Consider the following 24,627-nt stretch of genomic DNA (forward strand, 5'->3'; position numbering starts at 1 on the left):
TTTTTACAGTCTGTGGGGGCGCAAACACTCTTGCAACACAATCTACACAATACACAATCTACACTATCTACACAATCTACACAATCTACACTATGTACACAATACACAATGTACACGATACACAATGTACACAATCCATGATATCTCTTCTCCTGAGGAGATTTGCCATCACACATTGTCTTCTAATATTTGATCATTCTGCATCATGAACTTCTTTCTTTCTTTATTTGTGACACATTGAAGCAGGCCACTGCAGCTCCAATCAGCTTAAAGCAACTCTTTCTTTCTTTTTTCTTTTGTCCCGAGACTCAGCACTTCCGGTGTGGGGCGGTAAGGAGACACCTGTGAGGGGGCGTGGCCAAGCAGATGCGCTGGTCCTGCTCGTCAAGGTGTGGTCCTTCACTTGTTTATCGCGCTCAGCAGCACTTCCAGGAGCACACGGTGAGCAGCTCCTCTTTTTTCTCTTCTGTCAACTTCAAACTGTCGTCTTGGTTTCCTTCAAACTGACCTTCAGGTGGTCCAACCGGTTTCAAGTCCATTTAATGACGTCATTGATCGAATATTGTTTGGTAGCTAAAGAAGCTAGCTTAGCCCTTAAATTGATTTCGTTATTTCAGGAATTTAAAGTGATTTAGATGAGCCTTTTTTTGTCTGAGTAACCTATTTTTATGGACTTGCCTCTTTAAGTTAATGTCACAAGCTGTTATACAGTATATGCCTTGAGCTCTTAATTTGAAGGCGCTAAGAGCGGAAGTGGTGACACGTTGCGGCGGAGCGGAGTTTTGAAAACAAACGAAATATAAAGTGGTCCTCGTCCTTTTATTCCACATATCAAATATAAATCAGAAGACAGCAGTCATTTGAAAGAAGTCTTCGTGCTTTCTGACAAGACTAAGCTCCGCCGTTGCTAGCTGCGGCTAACTGAGATCAAGCTAGCCGACTCTCCGAACTTTCCCGTAATTAGACGTCTTTCTTTGGCGGGACCTTGAAACCCACCGCTGCCACTAATGTAACCGAGGGTTTATATATGTCGCCTATACTGTATAAAACTACTAAATAACAAACACGAGGACCACTTTATTTCGTTTGTTTTCAAAACTCCGTGTCACCACTTCCGCTCTTAGCGCCTTCACAATAAGAGCTCAAGGCATATACTGTATAACACATTGCTAGGCAAATGAAGGCTCGGGGGCCACATGCGGCCCGTTAAGCTTTTCAATCTGGCCCGCCGGACATTCCCAAAAATTTTTTTTTAGATGTTTAAGATGTAAAGTGTAGCTGCCATTATGGTGTGCAGTGATGTTTTCTAATGACCGTAAGTCTAAAACTATACTAAGTATTTCAATGGTTGGAATCTGCACTTTTGCATGATATTTTAGTGATTAGTGTTGTCCCGATGCTAGTGATGGGTTGATGAGGCGTCATCAGGCCCGGCCCTAACCAATCTGGCGCCCTAGGCAAGATTTTAGGTGGCGCCCCCCCACATCGGCAGTGAAGTGTATATACTCACAAGAAACCGAATAGCTTTGTCTTTGACCTTTTTTTTTTTTTACTTACAACTATACCTAATATATAAAGGGGTGGAAAAGTGACTATTACCTGCAGGGCAAACATTAGCTAACCAGAAGGCAATAACAATGTAAACAAAAAACACCTGCTTAAAAGATCTAATACAAATGTCCCTGAGGAATGTAAGGTGGGAGTACTGTAATTACCTAACGTTACATTATTATTTTCCATAACAATTTAGCCCCCTCCACAATATTAACCCGACGTTAAAACAGAACTAGCTATTTATTGATTAGCAATTGCCGAATCATGTAACATTAGCTTCATGCTAAAAAGCCAGGTTACTATCACATTCTGGAACAGACAAATAATTTCATGTAGGCTAACGTTACCTACCTGCTAACTCTGTCTTTTCTCGTTTCTACTCCTCTTCTTTTCTCTTTTTTCTTCCCTGGGCACCTGACAGTTTTGGCCGTTTTGACATCTTGTGTTGATTTTTTGATGTGGTAACGTCCAAAAAGAGTCATGATACGGGAAGGGAGGGGGCGCACCGTGAGGGGGGAGGAGGGGGCGTAATGTTGTAACAAATAATATTTCTATTAAATAGGCTTTACTTTGCATTTTAATTTACGTGGGATTATTTTTTGTATTTAGAAATAATAATACCAACTTTTTTTTTTCTTTTTTTCTCCAATATTTGTGGCATTGGCGTGGCGCCCCCTGATGGACGGCGCCCTTAGCATTTGCCTATACGGCCTATGCCACGGGCCGGCCCTGGGCGTCATGAAGCGTTTCGACACATTGCAAAACTGTATTGATACTGTGTCGATACTGTGTCACTAAATACTGACATCTGCTGGACATTAAAAATCCCTACAGGCAACCTATGGACCGACTCAACTGACACTGATTTGATGCCCTAGTACAGGGGTCACCAACCTTTTTGAAACCAAAAACTACTTCTTGGGTACTGATTAATGCGAAGGGCTACCAGTTTGATACACACTTAAATAAATAAATATATTGTCATTTGTAAGTTACACGTAAGTGTGATTTAAACAAGAATAGCTAAATAAATAAATGTATATATATTAGGGCTGCAGCTAACGATTATTTTTCTATCGATTAATCTATAGATTATTTTTTTCGATTAATCGGTTAATCTATAGATTATTTTTTTCGATTAATCTATAGATTATTTTTCCTTTTACCGATTATTTTTTTTATTTAAAATGAAGAGGAAAAAATAAATGTAGGCCAGTTTTTTCAAAAGGCATGGCTTTTATTTACAAAAAAAAAAAGTATGGCCACTCAGTCAACATTGACAACAACATGACAAAATATTCTGTAACAATGTAAACATTTAAAACTTTTAACATTTAACAAAATTAAAAGTAGCTTATTTGCTTTTTAATGTGCAAATATAAAAGTAAACATCCAGTGCAAATCTTAATATTCTGGAATAGTATAAGCATTTCAAAAGTAAAAGTATTGCTTATTTTGCTTTAAAATGTGCAAAAATAAAGATAAACATCCAATACAAAAAAGTGCAAAACGGAAATATTCTGTAACAAGTGTAAACATTTCAACAAAAGTAAAAGTATTGCTTATTTGCTAAAATGTGCAAAAATAAAGCTAAACATCCAATACAAAAAAGTGTACAGTGTAAACATTTCAACAAAAGTAAAAGTATTGCTTATTTTGCTTAATAACACAACAATGATAGTATGATTAAAGTGAAAGTTAATTGTTGGTTTGTACATAGTATATGTAACTGTTAATGTTGTAAAAGGTATTTGCACAACTAATTAACGTTAGCGTTTGTGACACGTCTTGTGCCGTGGGGTTCTTTCAGGACCGACAGACTGAACGCCAGACGGCTTTGCCAGGTTTACAATCTTTTAATTTTACACAAAGTCTTTTCTCTTCCAACTCTTTTCTCTTTCTTTCCTCGCTTTTCAGCTCCTCTTCCTCGCTCGCTCGTCGTCCCCTGTCTCTTGCGGCGTCGCTCCCGGCGCGCCCCGCCTCGCCGCTCGCTCGCCGCCGCCGCCTCTCCACAGCGTTAAAGAGGAGCGCGTCTTTGTAAACACTGAACAGGCACGCCAAACGCGCCTCTCAGAGCAAACGGTGCTTTAGTTTATGAATTTACAACGCAGATACAAATGACACATTCATGTTTTTGTGTAATAATGACAACGTATACGCACGCGGACGATTGACTTGTTGATGGTGATGGCAAGAACGCTGTCGGGGGTTTTCTTTTCAAATGTTCGTTCATAGCCGTTGTGCTGCTATGATAGGCCATTTCCGCTCGACACAGTGTGCATACAACAACATTATTAGGCCGTTTATTGAAATACTCCCACACTTTTGACGACTTTTGGCGTGCTTTTTTCCCCTCGCTCGCATCGTCTGCTTTGCGCTCCGCCATGACAGTAAAGTAGTGTGACGTAAATATGCGACGCGCCGACGCACAAAAACGGCGTCGACTTATTTACGTAACCGATGACGTCGACTACGTCGACGCGTCGTTTCAGCCTTAATATATATATAAAAAAAATGGGTATTTCTGTCTGTCATTCCGTTGTACATTTTTTTTTTCTTTTACGGAAGGTTTTTTGTAGAGAATAAATGATGGGAAAAAAACACTTAATTGAACGGTTTAAAAGAGGAGAAAACACGAAAAAAATTTAAATAACATTTTGAAACATAGTATATCTTCAATTTCGACTCTTTAAAATTCAAAATTCAACCGACAAAAAGAAGAGAAGAACTAGCTCATTTGAATCTTTTTGAAAAAAAATAAATAAAAAAAATTTATGGAACATCATTAGTAATTTTTCCTGATTAAGATACATTTTAGAATTTTGATGACATGTTTTAAATTGGTTAAAATCCAATCTGCACTTTGTTAGAATATTTAACAAATTGGACCAAGCTATATTTCTAACAAAGACAAATCAGTATTTCTTCTAGATTTTCCAGAACAAATTTTTTTAAAGAAATTCAAAATATTTTGAAATAAGATTTAAATTTGATTCTACAGATTTTCTAGATTTGCCAGAATAATTTTTTTGAATTTTAATCATAGTAAGTTTGAAGAAATATTTCACAAATATTCTTCGTCGAAAAACCAGAAGCTAAAATATTTATTATTCTTTACAATAAAAAAAATTACTTGAACATTGATTTAAATTGTCAGGAAAGAAGAGGAAGAAATTTAAAAGGTAAAAAGGTATATTTGTTTAAAAATCCTAAAATCATTTTTAAGATTGTATTTTTTCTCTAAAATTGTATTTCTAAAAGTAATAAGAAGCAAAGTAAAAAAATAAATGAATTTATTTAAACAAGTGAAGACCCATCCATCCATCCATTTTCTACCGCTTATTCCAAGTGAAGACCAAGTCTTTAAAATATTTTCTTTGATTTTCAAATTCTATTTGAATTTTGTCTCTTTTAGAATTAAAAATGTGGAGCAAAGCGAGACCAGCTTGCTAGTAAATAAATAAAGTTTAAAAAATAGAGTCAGCTCACTGGTAAGTGCTGCTCTTTGAGCTATTTTTAGAACAGGCCAGCGGGCGACTGATCTGGTCCTTACGGGCTACCTGGTGACTGCGGGCACCGCGTTGGTGACCCCTGCCCTAGTATAACAAAAAATCTTAGGGTTTGGCGGACCGGTACTTTTCAGAGGCGGTATGGTACCGAATATGATTCATTAGTATCGCAATACTATACTAATACCCGTATACCGTACAACCCTACTAGTGACTATGATAATCTACGTCACAACAGGTCAGATGAGGCACCAAGCAGTGTGGGTGGGGAGCGTTTCCACAGAGTGGTTCCAGCGCGGCCAGCCTGAAATGTGGGTGTCAGGGACAGACGCAAAAGGAGATTTTCACAAGAAAGTTCTAAAGCTTAGTGATATATCAGATTGTAGATGTTTTTTGTTTTTTTACCCTTCGCGTTCATATTTTGCTGTGTTTGTTGCATTTGACTTGATTGTAAAATGTGACGTTCATATGTTCTCAATATTCAGGGTTTTATTGTTCATAGAAAAAAAAAATTCAGTTTTTAAGGCGGTTTGTCATAACGTTTTTAGCATTCAATCAGACTTTATTGTGAGGTTTTATATTAGTTTTCCTAAAAATAGATATACCGGCCCCCAGACACATTTTTTTTAATCTAAATTTGGCCCCCGAGTCAAAATAATTGCCCAGGCCTGATATAACAGCTTATGACAGGAACTTAACATCACAAAGAGGCAAGTCTATAAAAATAGGTTACCGTATTTTTGGGACTATAAGTCGCAGTTTTTTCCATAGTTTGGCCGGGGGTGCGACTTATACTCAGGAGCGACTTATGTGTGAAATGATTAACACATTAGCGTAAAATATCAAATAATATTATTGATCTCATTCACGTACGTACGGGTAAAAAGGTGTCTAATGCTTAACCCAAAAATAAACAAAAGGTGAGTGCCCCTAAGTAAGGCATTGAAGCTTAGGGAAGGCTATGCTACAAAGTAAACAAAAACAGAATGCTGGACGACAGCAAAGACTTACTGTGGAGCAAGACGGCGTCCACAAAGTACATCCAAACATGACATGACAATCAACAATGTCCCCACAAAGAAGGATTAAAAACAACTGAAATATTCTTGATTGCTAAAACAAAGTACCGTATTTTTTGGACTATAAGTGGAAGTTCTTTCCATAGTTTGGCCGGGGGTGCGACTTATACTCAGGAGCGACTTATGTGTGAAATGATGAACACATTAGCGTAAAATATCAAATAATATTATTGATCTCATTCACGTAAGAGACTAGACGTATAAGATTTCATGGGATTTAGCGATTAGATTGTTTGGTAAACGTATAGCATGTTCTATATGTTATAGTTAATTGAATGACTCTTACCATAATATGTTACGTTAACATACCAGTTGGTTATTTATGCCTCATATAACGTACACTTATTCCGCCTGTTGTTCACTATTCTTGATTTATTAGGGCCCGCATGGCCCATTGTATAAGGACTCCCAAAGGGAGTCCTTATGCAATGGGACATAAGGACCTATTGAATTTGTAAGGTTTTATTATTCTTTATTCTTTATTCTTCCGCCGACACTTTAAACTGTAATTTGACCCACTTAACATGCTTCAAAACTCACCATATTTGACCCACACATCAGGACCTGTGAAAATTGCCTTTTTAAAAAAAAAAAACCGAACCACAAAACTCAAAATTGCGCTCTAGCGCCCCCTACGAAAAAGAAAAAAAAACCTAGACTGCCTGTAACTCCCACTAGGAAGGTCGGAGAGACATGAAACAAAAACCTTTATGTAGGTGTGACTTAGACCTAGATTTCATAATAGTATATTCTCGGGCAAAAATCAACAGGAAGTTGGCAATTCCCCCTTCAAGACAAAAAAGTACTAAAAACAGTCACTTTTGCCTCTTTGAGCTGTAATTTGACCCCCTTAACATGCTTCAAAACTCACCGAACTGAACACACACATCAGGACTGGCAAAAATTGTGATCTAATAAAAAAAAACCTAACCCCAAATCTCAAAATTGTGCTCTAGCGCAATTTTTTAATGAAACGCACAAAAAAACTGTTCCTCGGATGAAAAAACTGACAAAACTGCCTGTAACTCTCCCTGGGAAGGTCGGAGGTCTCACTTAGACCTACATTTCATAAATTGACAACCCCCAGCAAAAATCAACAGGAAGTTTGCTATTCCCCCTTCAAAAATTTTTTTTTTGTAAAAACCGGTCATCTTCCTTCAAAAACTATCTCCTCTGAGCGCGTTTGTCGTTTCGGCTTCAAACTAACACAGGAGAGAGATTGAACCCTTGTGTATAAAATAACAGCGTTTTAATACCTGCTCCGATTTTGATTTTATGACCCTTCAAAGACCCGCTGCGCTGATGCTGCTGCGCTGCTGTTTTTTTAAGATGGCTGCTTAAAAGCAGGAAGCACCAACGTGCCCACACAATGCAGACAAGGTAGGTACACTAGACAAAAGTCTTGGGACACTTCAGACTAAAAGTAGACAAAAGTATTGGGACACTTAGGACTAGCACCTGCCAAATACGCGGGCCCGACCAACGCTGCTTGCAGCTTTAATTATTCTTTATTCTTTATTCTTCCGCCGCCACTTTAAACTGTAATTTGACCCACTTAACATGCTTCAAAACTCACCATATTTGACCCACACATCAGGACCTGCGAAAATTGCCTTTTAAAAAAAAAAAAAACCGAACCACAAAACTCAAAACTGCGCTCTAGCGCCCCCTACGAAAAACAACAACTAGACTGCCTGTAACTCCCACTAGGAAGGTCGGAGAGACATGAAACAAAAACCTTTATGTAGGTGTGACTTAGACCTAGATTTCATAATAGTATATTCTCGGGCAAAAATCAACAGGAAGTTGGCAATTCCCCCTTCAAGACAAAAAAGTACTAAAAACAGTCACTTTTGCCTCTTTGAGCTGTAATTTGACCCCCTTAACATGCTTCAAAACTCACCGAACTGAACACACACATCAGGACTGGCAAAAATTGTGATCTAATAAAAAAAAAACCTAACCCCAAATCTCAAAATTGTGCTCTAGCGCAATTTTTTAATGAAACGCACAAAAAACTGCTCCTCGGATGAAAAAACTGACAAAACTGCCTGTAACTCTCCCTGGGAAGGTCGGAGGTCTCACTTAGACCTACATTTCATAAATTGACAACCCCCAGCAAAAATCAACAGGAAGTTTGCTATTCCCCCTTCAAAAATTTTTTTTTGTAAAAACCGGTCATCTTCCTTCAAAAACTATCTCCTCTGAGCGCGTTTGTCGTTTCGGCTTCAAACTAACACAGGAGAGAGATTAAACCCTTGTGTATAAAATAACACAACAGAGTTTTAATACCTGCTCCGGTTTTGATTTTATGACCCTTCAAAGACCCGCTGCACTGATGCTGCTGCGCTGCTGTTTTTTTTAAGATGGCTGCTTAAAAGCAGGAAGCACCAACGTGCCCACACAATGCAGACAAGGTAGGTACACTAGACAAAAGTCTTGGGACACTTCAGACTAAAAGTAGACAAAAGTATTGGGACACTTAGGACTAGCACCTGCCAAATACGCGGGCCCGACCAACGCTGCTTGCAGCTTTAATTATTCTTTATTCTTCCGCCGCCACTTTAAACTGTAATTTGACCCACTTAACATGCTTCAAAACTCACCATATTTGACCCACACATCAGGACCTGCGAAAATTGCCTTTTTTAAAAAAAAAAACCGAACCACAAAACTCACAATTGCGCTCTAGCGCCCCCTACGAAAAAAAACAACTAGACTGCCTGTAACTCCCACTAGGAAGGTCGGAGAGACATGAAACAAAAGCCTTTATGTAGGTGTGACTTAGACCTAGATTTCATAATGGTATATTCTCGGGCAAAAATCAACAGGAAGTTGGCAATTCCCCCTTCAAGACAAAAAAGTACTAAAAACAGTCACTTTTGCCTCTTTGAGCTGTAATTTGACCACCTTAACATGCTTCAAAACTCACCGAACTGAACACACACATCAGGACTGGCAAAAATTGTGATCTAATAAAAAAAAACCTAACCCCAAATCTCAAAATTGTGCTCTAGCGCAATTTTTTAATGAAACGCACAAAAAAACTGTTCCTCGGATGAAAAAACTGACAAAACTGCCTGTAACTCCCACTGGGAAGGTCGTAAAATATATAATATACATATATATAAATTGACAACCCCCAGCAAAAATCAACAGGAAGTTTGCTATTCCCCCTTCAAAAAATGTTTTTTTGTAAAAACCGGTCATCTTCCTTCAAAATCTATCTCCTCTGAGCGCGTTTGTCGTTTCGGCTTCAAACTAACACAGGAGAGAGATTGAACCCTTGTGTATAAAATAACAGAACAGCGTTTTAATACCTGCTCCAGTTTTGATTTTATGACCCTTCAAAGACCCGCTGATGCTGCTGTTTTTTTAAGATGGCTGCTCTAAAGCAGGAAGCACCAGCGTGCCCACACAATGCAGACAAGGTAGGTACACTAGACAAAAGTCTTGGGACACTTCAGACTAAAAGTAGACAAAAGTATTGGGACACTTAGGACTAGCACCTGCCAAATACGCGGGCCCGACCAACGCTGCTTGCAGCTTTAATTTTAAATTGCCTTTCAAATGTCTATTCTTGCTGTTGGCTTTTATCAAATACATTTCCCCCCAAAAATGCGACTTATACTCCAGTGCGACTTATACTCCGAAAAATACGGTGCATGTGTTTAAATTTTTGTATTTTATATTATTTTTATTATTATTTGTATATTCTATTTGTATTTCTTTGACATGTTTTGCGAAAGACAGTATTTGCTCCACCTGACTTGAGCTGCGTGTAGTTGAGCTAAACAAGACTTTCTGTGTAGAAATGTGAGAGTACAAATGTTGTGTTCCAGAAAGAAGTCGTCCACTAAGTAGCATCAGAAATGTCCGGCAGGCCCAACGGGAGCCCGCCGCCATACGAGCCCAATGGCTAGTAAGTCTCCTTCTTAATGGACTTGATGACGTTTAGAGGTCGGCCGTGACACTTTTTGACCTTGTGCTCCTTGGCAGCAGCCACCCCCCCGCTCAGCCCGCGTACTCCTACTACCCGGATGACGAGTTCCAGCACTTCTACCGCTGGACGTCGCCGCCGGGCATCCTGAAGATCATGTCCATCATCGGCATCGTGCTGTGCGTCGCCATCTTCGCCTGCGTGGCGTCCACCTTGGCGTGGGACTCCCAGCGGGCGATGTCCGGCTTCGGCGGAGGTATCGGCGGAGGGACCGGCGGAGGCTTCGGCGGCGGGGGATTCGGCGGCGGAGGATTCGGCGGCGGCGGCAGCTTTGGCGGGGGATTCGGGGCTGGGAACAACTACGGCTACGGGGGAATAGGCGGGAACTACAACGACCCCCGCTCGGCCAAGGGCTTCATCATCGCCATGGCGGCCATCACCTTCATCGCCACACTGGCCATCTTCATCATCATCGTGTCCCACCAAAGCATATCAGAAAGCAGGAAGTTCTACCTGGCCGTCATCATCATCTGCGCCATCTTGGCTCTGCTGATGCTGATCGCCACCATCTGTTACCTGGTGGCGGTCAACCCCACGGCGCAGTCCCAAGGCTCCGCCTACGGCAGCCAGATCGCCGCCCTGTGCGCGCCATTCCAGCAGACGCAGACTTCGGGCGTCTTCGTCAACCAGTTCCTGTACCACTACTGCGTGGTGGAGCCGCAGGAGGTCAGCGCGCCGCGCCGCCATCTTTGTTGATGATGTTCAGCTGCTCAGTGTGGTCTCCTCGCAGGCCGTCGCCGTGGTCTTCGGCTTCCTGGTGGTCGCCGCCCTCATCATCATGCTGGTGTTTGCGGTGAAGACGCGCAAGAAGCTCATCAACTACGGGAAGAGCAACATCCTGTGGAAGCGCGTCAAGATGGTGGACGATGCTGAGCCGCCGCAGGACGTGGAGGCCTGGGTGAGGGACACACACACACACACACACACACACACACACACACACACACACACACTCCTAAAATACTTTGCACATGAAGTTAAAGTAGATAAACCGTCCCATAATACTAAAATGCATAATCCAGCTAATCTTTTCATCTTTTAACAATCCTTAATTAGCAACAATTTAAATAATCACAAATTCAAACAAATATGGTTTAGTCAGAAAAGTATTAAGTAACATTCTGAACTGCTAATATTTTCCCCATCGAGCGAAATATACATTATAAAATATATATATATATATATATATATATATTAGAGATGCGCGGATAGGCAATTATTTCATCCGCAACCGCATCAGAAAGTCGTCAACCATCCGCCATCCACCCGATGTAACATTTGATCAGAACCGCACCCGCCCGTTGTTATATATCTAATATAGACGATGCAAGGCATTAGTGAGGTTATAAAGCTTTTGCCTGTTAAAGAAAGGAGACTGATCCAATGCAGTGCAGGCATTCGCGTGCCACGCTGTCACGACCCAGACGCACACACCAGTGCGCAATCATATGGGAGCCGCGTTGAGCGCACCTCCAAGCGCGTCTCGCTGCCGGCGACGGCCGGGTATGAGCCCGACGCTCCAGCGCCATCCATTTTCAGGGCTAGTTGATTCGGCAGGTGGGTTGTTACACACTCCTTAGCAGGTTCCGACTTCCATGGCCACCGTCCAGCTGTTGTCTATATCAACCAGGGTGAGCCCCACCCCTTTCGTGAGCGCACTGCGCGCGGAGTGACCCCTGTTACGCGCCCCCGGCAACGGGGGTGGCGGGCAGGTAAGCTGCGCGGGCGGAGCTCGCGGAGTGACCCCTGTTACGAGCCCCCGGCCACGGGGGTGGCGGGCAGGTAAGCTGCTTACCTGCTGCGCGTGACGCCGGCCGCGGCGAAGGCGGACGAGGCGGGGTGTCGGTGCGGTGGGCGCGGTGGTGACCCTGGACGTGCGTCGGGCCCTTCTCGCGGATCGCCTCAGCTACGGCTCCCGGTGGGGCCCTCTCGGGGGAAGGGGCCTCGGTCCCGGACCCCGGCGAGGCGTCCCTTCTCCGCTCCGTAAAAGTGTCCATCTCTTTTTTTTTTTTTTTCTTCTGTTGTGGCATATGCTGCAGGTGCCTGCTCGTTTTTCGTATGTGGGTAACAACATTTAACTATGTATATATATTTCCCAATTGGTTTAACTGCCACCCACCTGAATCTATTTAAAATCTAATTTTTTTTTATTTCAACCACCCGACCCGACCCGCGGATAAAATCTAATTTTTTTTTATTTCATCCGCCCGATCCGCGGATAATCCGCGGACTCCGCGGTTGTGCCCGCAAACCGCGCATCTCTAATAAATATATATATATATATATATATATATATATATTTATATATATATATGTATATATATATATATATATATGTATGTATATATATATATATATATATATATATGTATGTATATATATATATATATATATATATATGTATGTATATATATATATATATATATATATATATATATATATGTATATATATATATATATATATATATATATATATATGTATATGTCAATGCTTATATATATCTATATATATATATATATATTAGTGCTGCAACTAACGATTAATTTGATAATCGATTAATCTGTCGATTATTACTTTGATTAATCGATTAATAATCGGATAAGAGACAAACTACATTTCTATCCTTTCCAGTATTTTATTGAGAAAACACACTCCTTAAATACTTTGCACATGAAGTTAAAGTAGATAAACCGTCCCATAATACTAAAATGCATAATGCAGCTAATCTTTTCATCTTTTAACAATCCCTAATTAGCAACAATTTAAATAATCACAAATTCAAACAAATATGGTTTAGTCAGAAAAGTATTAAGTAACATTCTGAACTGCTAATATTTTCCCCATCGAGCGAAATATACATTATACATACATATATATATATATATATATATATATATATATATATATATATGTACACACAGAATCTTTCTGTATGGAGTTTGCATGTTCTCCCCGTGACTGCGTGGGTTGATTGACAACACTAAATGATCCCTAGTGTGTGAATGTTGTCTGTCTATCTGTCTTGGCCCTGTGATGAGGTGGTGACTTGTCCAGGGTGTACCCCGCCTTCCGCCCGAATGCAGCTGGGATAGGCTCCAGCACCCCCCGCCACCCCGAACCTGACACTATTTATTTTTAGTCCCCCAGCTGACAAGCGGCTAGCAGTTAATTCTGTGTCTCCATGCACGGTGTAATAGTCACCTCCATTACGGAAAATAAACTGCATTCCTTTTGATCTTGAGTAACACTTATCAAGTATCACTATCCAAGTAGCATTATCACTGCATATTGTAAAAATGATTTGATTATTCATGATATATGATCTAATTTATATAAATATACATCATATATAACCTATATACAAATATATGATTTATACAAGTATATTCAAATAAATAATATATAATTCATTAAATTATATGCAATTATTGGCTTTGTGCTCAGCACTGTTTATATATATATATATATATATATATATATATATATATATATATATATATATATATATATATATATATATATATATATATATATATATATATATATATATATATATATATATATATATATATATAACAGTGCTGAGTACATATACTCCTGTATGTGTACACATGCTGAGGCAGTTTAACCAGTTTGGTAGCTGTCAGAATTTACAGGGGGGAAGGCAGAAGGAGGTGGGGGTAGGGTTAGTGTGTGTGTGTGTGTGTGTGTGTGTGTGTGTGTGTACGTACGTTTGGTTTCAAGGTGTGTCACCATCTTGTGGTACAGTTTCAGTTGGATGCTGACAACCAAAAGTCCTCTCACATTCCTGCCTTTATGTGTGGGTCACTCTCAGTGTGAGTGTGTGTGTGTGTGTGTGTGTGTAAGTGTGTGTGTGTGTGTGTGAGTCACTCACATCATTATACACTCGCTGGCAAGGTGAAAACATGTTGTGAAAGTGCACGCTCATGTTGTGTTGTTTTGATTCAGATCACATGATCTGACAAGACTGAGCTCGCACGTCATACCACAACGGCAACATTGCAGCCTTCTTCTTTCTTCTTTCTTCTTCTTTTTCTTTTTCTTTTTCTTTTTCTTTCTTTTTCTTCTTTCTTCTTTCTTTTTCTTTTTTTTCCTTCTTTTTTCCTTCTTTTTCTTTTTTTTCTTTCTTTTTCTTTTTTTTCTTTTTTCTTTTTTTTCTTTTTTTCTTTTTTTTCTTTTCTTTTTCTTTTTTTTCTTTTTTTTTCTTTTTTTCTTTCTTTTTGTTTTTTCTTTCTTTTTCTTTTTTTCTTTTTTTTTCTTTTTCTTTTTCTTTTTCTTTTTCTTTTTCTTTTTCTTTTTCTTTTTCTTTTTTTTCTTTCTTTTTCTTTTTTTTTCTTTCTTTTTCCTTTTTTCTTTCTTTTTCTTTTTTTCTTTCTTTTTCTTTTTCTTCTTTTTTTTCTTCTTCTTCTTCTATGAAAACACATTAAAGAAGTTTAGATTGGGGAATGACTTTTGGAACTAGAAGGAATTGTGTGTGAATGTTAAAGTGAAATGCCGACAGAATGTAGTATGAATGTAAGAATAGTTTGAATGTTGAAGAGTTTGAATTTCCAGGAAAACCAGAATTTGGTTTGGACTGAGAAATATAGTTAGAAAAAAAAGGTACAACAACCTGACAGCACAGTTATCGTAATCAGCTCGTTTTATTTGTTACATAAATAAATATTTTAATATTAAACAATTGAATTTATAATGGACACAGAAAGACCTGAAAAGTGCACTATTGAGTACCGGTGTGGCGACACCACATCAGTTGACATGAGAAAAGTACCCAGCCCTAACCGTGACTTTTTTCAAGTGCGGTTTTCCAATAATATCATTTGAAGAACTCCAGCTATGTTCTCCAGTCAGTACTTGTCATGTGAGAAATATCCTAATATCCTCCCAACTTGTCTGACTATGCCTTTAACAAATCTTTTTCTTCTTTGCAGGTCAACAACGTGTCCGTCCCGCCTCAGGAGCTGCCCATGTCCGACTACCCCGAGAACATGAGAAGCTCCAGGAACCACCTGGACGACGAGAGCACCAACTACAGCAAGCCTCACTACAACTACACGCCCCCGTCAGTACCTCCACCTTTCACACGCTTGCTTACGGAAGAACATAGTCCTTGTTGTCCGAAGAGAGGAAACACCTTTTATACATTTATTTTTATAAAAACAATGTTTTGGCATTATAGTCAACAACTTTACACATCCATCAGGTTGGGCAAATTATGACTTTAACAAATCATGTCAAGGAAAGAAAATACAAGCAAATACAAATAGAGTATTCAAAATAATAATAAACAATATCATAAAATATACAATTCAAAAAGACCAAAAAAAGGGCTAATTTAAATGACTTAAAAGTACAAAACCCTTTTAAATTGATATTGTTACTGCATTAAAAAAAACAAAACCTAACAAAACATGTCAAGGAAAGAAAATAAAAGCAGATACAAAAAGAGTATTAAAAATAATAATAAACAAAATGATAAAATATCAAATTCAAAAAGACCAAAAAAAGGGCTAATTTAAATCACTTAAAAGTACAAAGGCCTTTAAATTGATATTGTTATTACAAAAATTTTAAGTGATTTAAATGAGCCATTTTTATTTATTTTTTTGCAACAGTCAGCAATTTTACACATCCATCAGGTTGGGCAAATTATGACTTTAACAAAACATGTCGAGGAAAGAAAATACAAGCAAATTCAAATAGAGTATTCAAAATAATGATAAACAAAATGATAAAATATACAATTCAAAAAGACCAAAAAAATGGGCTAATTTAAATGACTTAAAAGTACAAAACCCTTTTAAATTGATATCGTTACTGCATTAAAAAAAACAAAAAAACTAACAAAACATGTCAAGGAAAGAAAATAAAAGCCGATACAAATAGAGTATTAAAAATAATAATAAACAAAATGATCAAATATAAAATTCAAAAAGACCAAAAAAAGGGCTAATTTAAATCACTTAAAAGTACAAAGGCCTTTAAATTGATATTGTTCTTGCAAACATTTTAAGTGATTTAAAAAAATTAATTTTTTTTTGCAACATAGTCAGCAATTTTACACATCCATCAGGTTGGGCAAATTATGACTTTAACAAAACATGTCGAGGAAAGAAAATACAAGAAAATTCAAATAGAGTATTCAAAATAATGATAAACAAAATGATAAAATATACAATTCAAAAAGACCAAAAAAATGGGTTAATTTAAATCACTTAAAAGTAAAAAAGCCTTTAAACTGATATTGTTACTGCATTAAAAAAAAAACCTAACAAAACATGTCAAGGAAAGAAAATAAAAGCAGATACAAAAAGAGTATTAAAAATAATAATACACAAAATGATAAAATATAAAATTCAAAAAGACCAAAAAAAGGGCTAATTTAAATCACTTAAAAGTACAAAAGCCTTTAAATTGATATCGTTATTGCAAAAATTTTAAGTGATTTAAATGAGCCATTTTAATTATTTTTTTGCAAGAGTCAGCAATTTTACACATCCATCAGGTTGAGCAAATTATGACTAACAAAACATGTCGAGGAAAGAAAATAAAAGCAAATACAAATAGAGTATTCAAAATAATAATAAACAATGATGATAAACAAAATGATAAAATATAAAATTCAAAAAGACCAAAAAAAGGGCTAATTTAAATCACTTAAAAGTACAAAGGCCTTTAAATTGATATTGTTCTTGCAAACATTTTAAGTGATTTAAAAAAATAATTTTTTTTTTGCAACATAGTCAGCAATTTTACACATCCATCAGGTTGGGCAAATTATGACTAACAAAACATGTCGAGGAAAGAAAATACAAGCAAGTATAAATAGAGTATTCAAAATAATAATAAACAATATCATAAAATATAAAATTCAAAAAGACCAAAAAAAGGGCTAATTTAAATCACTTAAAAGTACAAAAGCCTTTAAACTGATATTGTTATTACAAAAATTTGAAGTGATTTAAATGAGCCATTTTTATTTATTTTTTTGCAACAGTCAGCAATTTTACACATCCATCAGGTTGTGCAAATTATGACTTTAACAAAACATGTCGAGGAAAGAAAATACAAGCAAGTACAAATAGAGTATTCAAAATAATAATAAACAATATCATAAAATATACAATTCAAAAAGACCAAAAAAAGGGCTAATTTAAATCACTTAAAAGTACAAAAGCCTTTAAACTGATATTGTTACTGCATTAAAAAAAACAACTAACAAAACATGTCAAGGAAAGAAAATAAAAGCAGATACAAAAAGAGTATTAAAAATAATAATAATAAACAAAATTATAAAATATAAAATTCTAAAAGACCAAAAAAAGGGCTAATTTAAATCACTTAAAAGTACAAAGGCCTTTAATTTGATATTATTACAAAAATTTTAAGTGATTTAAATGAGCCATTTTTTTATTTATTTTTTGCAACAGTCAGCAATTTTACACATCCATCAGGTTGAGCAAATTATGACTTTAACAAAACATGTCGAGGAAAGAAAATACAAGCAAATACAAATAGAGTATTCAAAATAATAATAAACAATGATGATAAACAAAATGATAAAATGTACAATTCAAAAAGACAAAAAAAATGGGCTAATTTAAATCACTTAAAAGTACAAAAGCCTTTAAACTGATATCGTTATTACAAAAATTTTAAGTGATTTAAATGAGCCATTTTTATTTATTTTTTTGCAACAGTCAGCAATTTTACACATCCATCAGGTTGAGCAAATTATGACTTTAACAAAACATGTAAAGAAAATACAAGCAAATACAAATAGAGTATTCAAAATAATAATAAACAATATCATAAAATATACAATTCAAAAAGACCAAAAAAAGGGCTAATTTAAATCACTTAAAAGTACAAAAGCCTTTAAACTGATATCGTTATTACAAAAATTTTAAGTGATTTAAATGAGCCATTTTTATTTATTTTTTTGCAACAGTCAGCAATTTTACACATCCATCAGGTTGTGCAAATTATGACTTTAACAAAACATGTCGAGGAAAGAAAATACAAGCAAGTACAAATAGAGTATTCAAAATAATAATAAACAATATCATAAAATATACAATTCAAAAAGACCAAAAAAAGGGCTAATTTAAATCACTTAAAAGTAAAAAAGCCTTTAAACTGATATTGTTACTGCATTAAAAAAAACAACTAACAAAACATGTCAAGGAAAGAAAATAAAAGCAGATACAAAAAGAGTATTAAAAATAATAATAAACAAAATGATAAAATATACAATTCAAAAAGACCAAAAAAAGGGCTAATTTAAATCACTTAAAAGTACAAAAGCCTTTAAACTGATATTGTTACTGCATTAAAAAAAACAACTAACAAAACATGTCAAGGAAAGAAAATAAAAGCAGATACAAAAAGAGTATTAAAAATAATAATAATAAACAAAATTATAAAATATAAAATTCTAAAAGACCAAAAAAAGGGCTAATTTAAATCACTTAAAAGTACAAAGGCCTTTAATTTGATATTATTACAAAAATTTTAAGTGATTTAAATGAGCCATTTTTTTATTTATTTTTTTGCAACAGTCAGCAATTTTACACATCCATCAGGTTGAGCAAATTATGACTTTAACAAAACATGTCGAGGAAAGAAAATACAAGCAAATACAAATAGAGTATTCAAAATAATAATAAACAATGATGATAAACAAAATGATAAAATGTACAATTCAAAAAGACAAAAAAAATGGGCTAATTTAAATCACTTAAAAGTACAAAAGCCTTTAAACTGATATCGTTATTACAAAAATTTTAAGTGATTTAAATGAGCCATTTTTATTTATTTTTTTGCAACAGTCAGCAATTTTACACATCCATCAGGTTGAGCAAATTATGACTTTAACAAAACATGTAAAGAAAATACAAGCAAATACAAATAGAGTATTCAAAATAATAATAAACAATATCATAAAATATACAATTCAAAAAGACCAAAAAAAGGGCTAATTTAAATCACTTAAAAGTACAAAAGCCTTTAAACTGATATCGTTATTACAAAAATTTTAAGTGATTTAAATGAGCCATTTTTATTTATTTTTTTGCAACAGTCAGCAATTTTACACATCCATCAGGTTGGGCAAATTATGACTTTAACAAAACATGTCGAGGAAAGAAAATACAAGCAAGTACAAATAGAGTCTTCAAAATAGTAATATACAATATGATAAAATACAAAATTCTAAAAGACAAAAAAAAGGGCAAATTTAAATCACTTAAAAGGACAAAAGCCTTTAATTTGATATCGTTGTTGCAAAAATTTTAAGTGATTTAAATGAGCCATTTTAATTATTTTTTTGCAACAGTCAGCAATTTTACACATCCATCAGGTTGAGCAAATTATGACTTTAACAAAACATGTCGAGGAAAGAAAATACAAGCAAGTACAAATAGAGTCTTCAAAATAGTAATATACAATATGATAAAATACAAAATTCTAAAAGACAAAAAAAAGGGCAAATTTAAATCACTTAAAAGGACAAAAGCCTTTAATTTGATATCGTTGTTGCAAAAATTTTAAGTGATTTAAATGAGCCATTTTAATTATTTTTTTGCAACAGTCAGCAATTTTACACATCCATCAGGTTGAGCAAATTATGACTTTAACAAAACATGTCGAGGAAAGAAAATACAAGCAAGTACAAATAGAGTATTCAAAATAATAATAAACAATATCATAAAATATACAATTCAAAAAGACCAAAAAAAGGGCTAATTTAAATCACTTAAAAGTACAAAAGCCTTTAAACTGATATTGTTACTGCATTAAAAAAAAACAACTAACAAAACATGTCAAGGAAAGAAAAGAAAAGCAGATACAAAAAGAGTATTAAAAATAATAATAAACAAAATGATAAAATATAAAATTCAAAAAGACCAAAAAAAGGGCTAATTTAAAACACTTAAAAGTACAAAGGCCTTTAAATTGATATTGTTATTACAAAAATTTTAAGTGATTTAAATGAGCCATTTTTATTTATTTTTTTGCAACAGTCAGCAATTTTACACATCCATCAGGTTGGGCAAATTATGACTTTAACAAAACATGTCGAGGAAAGAAAATACAAGCAAGTACAAATAGAGTCTTCAAAATAGTAATATACAATATGATAAAATACAAAATTCTAAAAGACAAAAAAAAGGGCAAATTTAAATCACTTAAAAGGACAAAAGCCTTTAATTTGATATCGTTGTTGCAAAAATTTTAAGTGATTTAAATGAGCCATTTTAATTATTTTTTTGCAACAGTCAGCAATTTTACACATCCATCAGGTTGAGCAAATTATGACTTTAACAAAACATGTCAAGGAAAGAAAATACAAGCAAATACAAATAGAGTATTCAAAATAATAATAATAAACAAAATGATAAAATACAAAATTCAAAAAGACAAAAAAAAGGGCAAATTTAAACCACTTAAAAGTACAAAAGCCTTTAAATTGATATCGTTATCGCAAAAATTGTAAGTGATTTAAATCAGGTTGAGCAAATTATGACCAACAAAACTTGTCAAGGTATTAAAATAAAAGTAAATACAAATAATAATATATAAATAATATTAAAAATATTAAAAATAATAAATATGATGAAATATAAAATTTAAAGACCAAAAAAAATTATCACTTGCAATAACGATATCAATTTAAAGGCTTTTGTACTTTGAACCATTTTCCTGGATTGAATTGATCATTTGAAACCATGAAGCCAATTAGAAAATGAAGGTTTTACTTTCAGAAATGGACATTTATGTATAAAAACATTTCTAGGGCTGCAGCTAACGATTATTTTTCTATCGATTAACCTATAGATTATTTTTTCGATTAATCGGTTAATCTATAGATTATTTTTTTCGATTAATCTATAGATTATTTTTCCTTTTACCGATTTTTTTTTTTATTTAAAATGAAGAGGAAAAAATAAATGTAGGCCAGTTTTTTCAAAAGGCATGGCTTTTATTTACAAAAAAAAAAGTATGGCCACTCAGTCAACATTGACAACAACATGACAAAATATTCTGTAACAATGTAAACATTTAAAACTTTTAACATTTAACAAAATTAAAAGTAGCTTATTTGCTTTTTAATGTGCAAATATAAAAGTAAACATGCAGTGCAAATCTTAATATTCTGGAATAGTATAAGCATTTCAAAAGTAAAAGTATTGCTTATTTTGCTTTAAAATGTGCAAAAATAAAGATAAACATCCAATACAAAAAAGTGCAAAACGGAAATATTCTGTAACAAGCGTAAACATTTCAACAAAAGTAAAAGTATTGCTTATTTGCTAAAATGTGCAAAAATAAAGCTAAACATCCAATACAAAAAAGTGTACAGTGTAAACATTTCAACAAAAGTAAAAGTATTGCTTATTTTGCTTAATAACACAACAATGATAGTATGATTAAAGTGAAAGTTAATTGTTGGTTTGTACATAGTATATGTAACTGTTAATGTTGTAAAAGGTATTTGCACAACTAATTAACGTTAGCGTTTGTGACACGTCTTGTGCCGTGGGGTTCTTTCAGGACCGACAGACTGAACGCCAGACGGCTTTGCCAGGTTTACAATCTTTTAATTTTACACAAAGTCTTTTCTCTTCCAACTGCGCGGATCGCACACCTGGGCACGATTGCGGCGTCGCTCCCGGCGCGCCCCGCCTCGCCGCTCGCTCGCCGCCGCCGCCGCCGCCTCTCCACAGCGTTAAAGAGGAGCGCGTCTTTGTAAACACTGAACAGGCACGCCAAACGCGCCTCTCAGAGCGAAACGGTGCTTTAGTTTATGAATTTACAACGCAGATACAAATGACACATTCATGTTTTTGTGTAATGATGACAACGTATACGCACGCGGACGATTGACTTGTTGATGGTGATGGCAAGAACGCTGTCGGGGGTTTTCTTTTCAAATGTTCGTTCATAGCCGTTGTGCTGCTATGATAGGCCATTTCCGCTCGACACAGTGTGCATACAACAACATTATTAGGCCGTTTATTGAAATGCTCCCACACTTTTGACGACTTTTGGCGTGCTTTTTTCCCCTCGCTCGCATCGTCTGCTTTGCGCTCCGCCATGACAGTAAAGTAGTGTGACGTAAATATGCGACGCGCCGACGCACAAAAACGGCGTCGACGTATTTACGTAACCGATGACGTCGACTACGTCGACGCGTCGTTTCAGCCTTAAACATTTCTATGTTACCATCATTTATAAATATTCCACATGTGAGGTCTTCCACTGTCAACGTGGACATCTCCACACCCTCAGACAGGAAGCACACTTTCGCTTCCTGGAGGTGTCCCGATACTTTTGTCCTCGTGATGATGTCATGACTCATTCATTCACAAACCAACCAAACAGTCAAGTTTCGCATGTGTCATGTTGTGTAATGTGTGTGTGTAATGTGTGTGTGTGTGTAATGTGTGTGTGTCAGACCCGTGGAGGACGAGCGACCTCTTAACAACGCTCCTTACGGCGCCAACTCCGAGGTTCCCAGCTCGGCCGGCAGAACCAACAGGCGGCGCCCGGGTCGTGACCCCGACGCCGACTACGCCTCCTCAGGAGACGAGCTGGACGACGACGACAACGACTTCTACAGGTGAGCACGCCTACCTGCGTGTTTTGGGCGCCGACCTCTTCCTGGTCACCAGGGGTCATGACCTCCTCCTCCTCCTCCTGCAGTGAGTTCCCCGCCATCGCCAACGAGCCGCAGCGTAACGACTACAAGCGCGAGTTCGACCGCGACCACCAGGAGTACAAGGACCTGCAGGCGGAGCTGGACGCCATCAACAAGAGGCTGTCTGACGTGGACCGAGAACTGTACGACCTGCCCGAGGGCAGCCCCCAGTACCTGGTCAGTTCTTATCACACACTGCCCCCTTGTGGACACTTTCAACTATGTCCAACTCCTTTTATCACACACTGCCCCCATGTGAACACTTTCAACTATGTCCAACTCCTTTTATCACACACTGCCCCCCTGTGGACACTTTCAACTATGTCCAACTCCTTTTATCACACACTGCCCCCCTGTGGACACTTTCAACTATGTCTAACTCCTTTTATCACACACTGCCCCCCTGTGGACACTTTCAACTATGTCTAACTCCTTTTATCACACACTGCCCCCCTGTGGACACTTTCAACTATGTCCAACTCCTTTTGTCACACACTGCCCCCATGTGGACACTTTCAACTATGTCCAACTCCTTTTATCACACACTGCCCCCCTGTGGACACTTTCAACTATGTCCAACTCCTTTTATCACACACTGGCCCCCTGTGGACACTTTCAACTATGTCCAACTCCTTTTATCACACACTGCCCCCCTGTGGACACTTTCAACTATGTCCAACTCCTTTTATCACTCACTGCCCCCCTGTGGACACTTTCAACTATGTCCAACTCCTTTTATCACACACTGCCCCCCTGTGGACACTTTCAACTATGTCCAACTCCTTTTATCACACACTGCCCCCCTGTGGACACTTTCAACTATGTCCAACTCCTTTTATCACACACTGCCCCCCCTGTGGACACTTTCAACTATGTCCAACTCCTTTTATCACACACTGCCCCCATGTGGACACTTTCAACTATGTCCAACTCCTTTTATCACACACTGCCCCCCTGTGGACACTTTCAACTATGTCCAACATTTTTTTTCTGTCGCCTACTCCTTCCACATTTTTCAAGCGTTCCACCGTCAAAACATTCCTCTTAATCAGGACAAAAAAACAAAAATTCCCAGTTTTCCCAAAATTCCAGGAATTCTGTAATACCATTTTTCAATTAAAAATGTTACTACTTAAACATTCCTCAACCGTTTTGCCGTTTATTTTTTTTTGCCATTTTCAAAAAAAATCCTTCTTTTCCCGGAATTCCCAAATTTTCATGATATTCCCTTTGAAAAGAATGGGACATTTTTCAAAGTTCGAAAAAATTCAGAATTTCCAAAACATTTTTTTTCTGTCGCCTACTCCTTCCACATTTTTCAAGTGTTCCACCGTCAAAACATTCCTCTTAATCAGGACAAAAAAACAAAAATTCCCAGTTTTCCCAAAATTCCAGGAATTCCGTAATACCATTTTTCAATTAAAAATGTTACTACTTAAACATTCCTCAACCGTTTTGCCATTTTTTTTTTTTTTTGCCATTTTCAAAAAAAATCCTTCTTTTCCCGGAATTCCCAAATTTTCATGATATTCCCTTTGAAATGAATGGGACATTTTTCAAAGTTCGAAAAAATTCAGAATTTCCAAAACATTTTTTTTCTGTCGCCTACTCCTTCCACATTTTTCAAGCGTTCCACCGTCAAAACATTCCTCTTAATCAGGACAAAAAACAAAGTTGTTTTTTGAACTGGACAAATTCCCAGTTTTCCCGAAATTCCAGGAATTCCGTAATACCATTTCTCAATTAAAAATGTTACTACT

General features: G+C 36.4%; 1 protein-coding gene across 5 annotated transcripts in view; it reads left to right on the forward strand.

The window, feature by feature from the left end:
* Window positions 1-310: 310 nt before the first annotated feature.
* oclna (occludin a) overlaps window positions 311-24,627 on the forward strand; it is a 30,728-nt gene continuing 6,411 nt past the window's right edge. Inside the window, exons 1-7 of one of the 5 annotated variants that reach the window (XM_061927388.1) lie at window positions 311-441; window positions 9,985-10,064; window positions 10,142-10,808; window positions 10,873-11,040; window positions 15,096-15,226; window positions 22,625-22,789; window positions 22,873-23,044. In XM_061927388.1, the coding sequence (XP_061783372.1) occupies window positions 10,015-10,064; window positions 10,142-10,808; window positions 10,873-11,040; window positions 15,096-15,226; window positions 22,625-22,789; window positions 22,873-23,044 (1,353 nt within the window). In that variant the 5' untranslated portion in view covers window positions 311-441; window positions 9,985-10,014. Of the gene's footprint in view, window positions 442-463; window positions 515-835; window positions 957-9,984; window positions 10,065-10,141; window positions 10,809-10,872; window positions 11,041-15,095; window positions 15,227-22,624; window positions 22,790-22,872; window positions 23,045-24,627 lie in introns of those variants that run through there. The other 4 variants (XM_061927391.1, XM_061927390.1, XM_061927393.1 and 1 more) reach the window with 4 other exon arrangements.

This window comes from Nerophis lumbriciformis, linkage group LG32, assembly GCF_033978685.3.
Source record: "Nerophis lumbriciformis linkage group LG32, RoL_Nlum_v2.1, whole genome shotgun sequence".
NCBI classification, from domain to species: Eukaryota; Metazoa; Chordata; class Actinopteri; order Syngnathiformes; family Syngnathidae; genus Nerophis; species Nerophis lumbriciformis.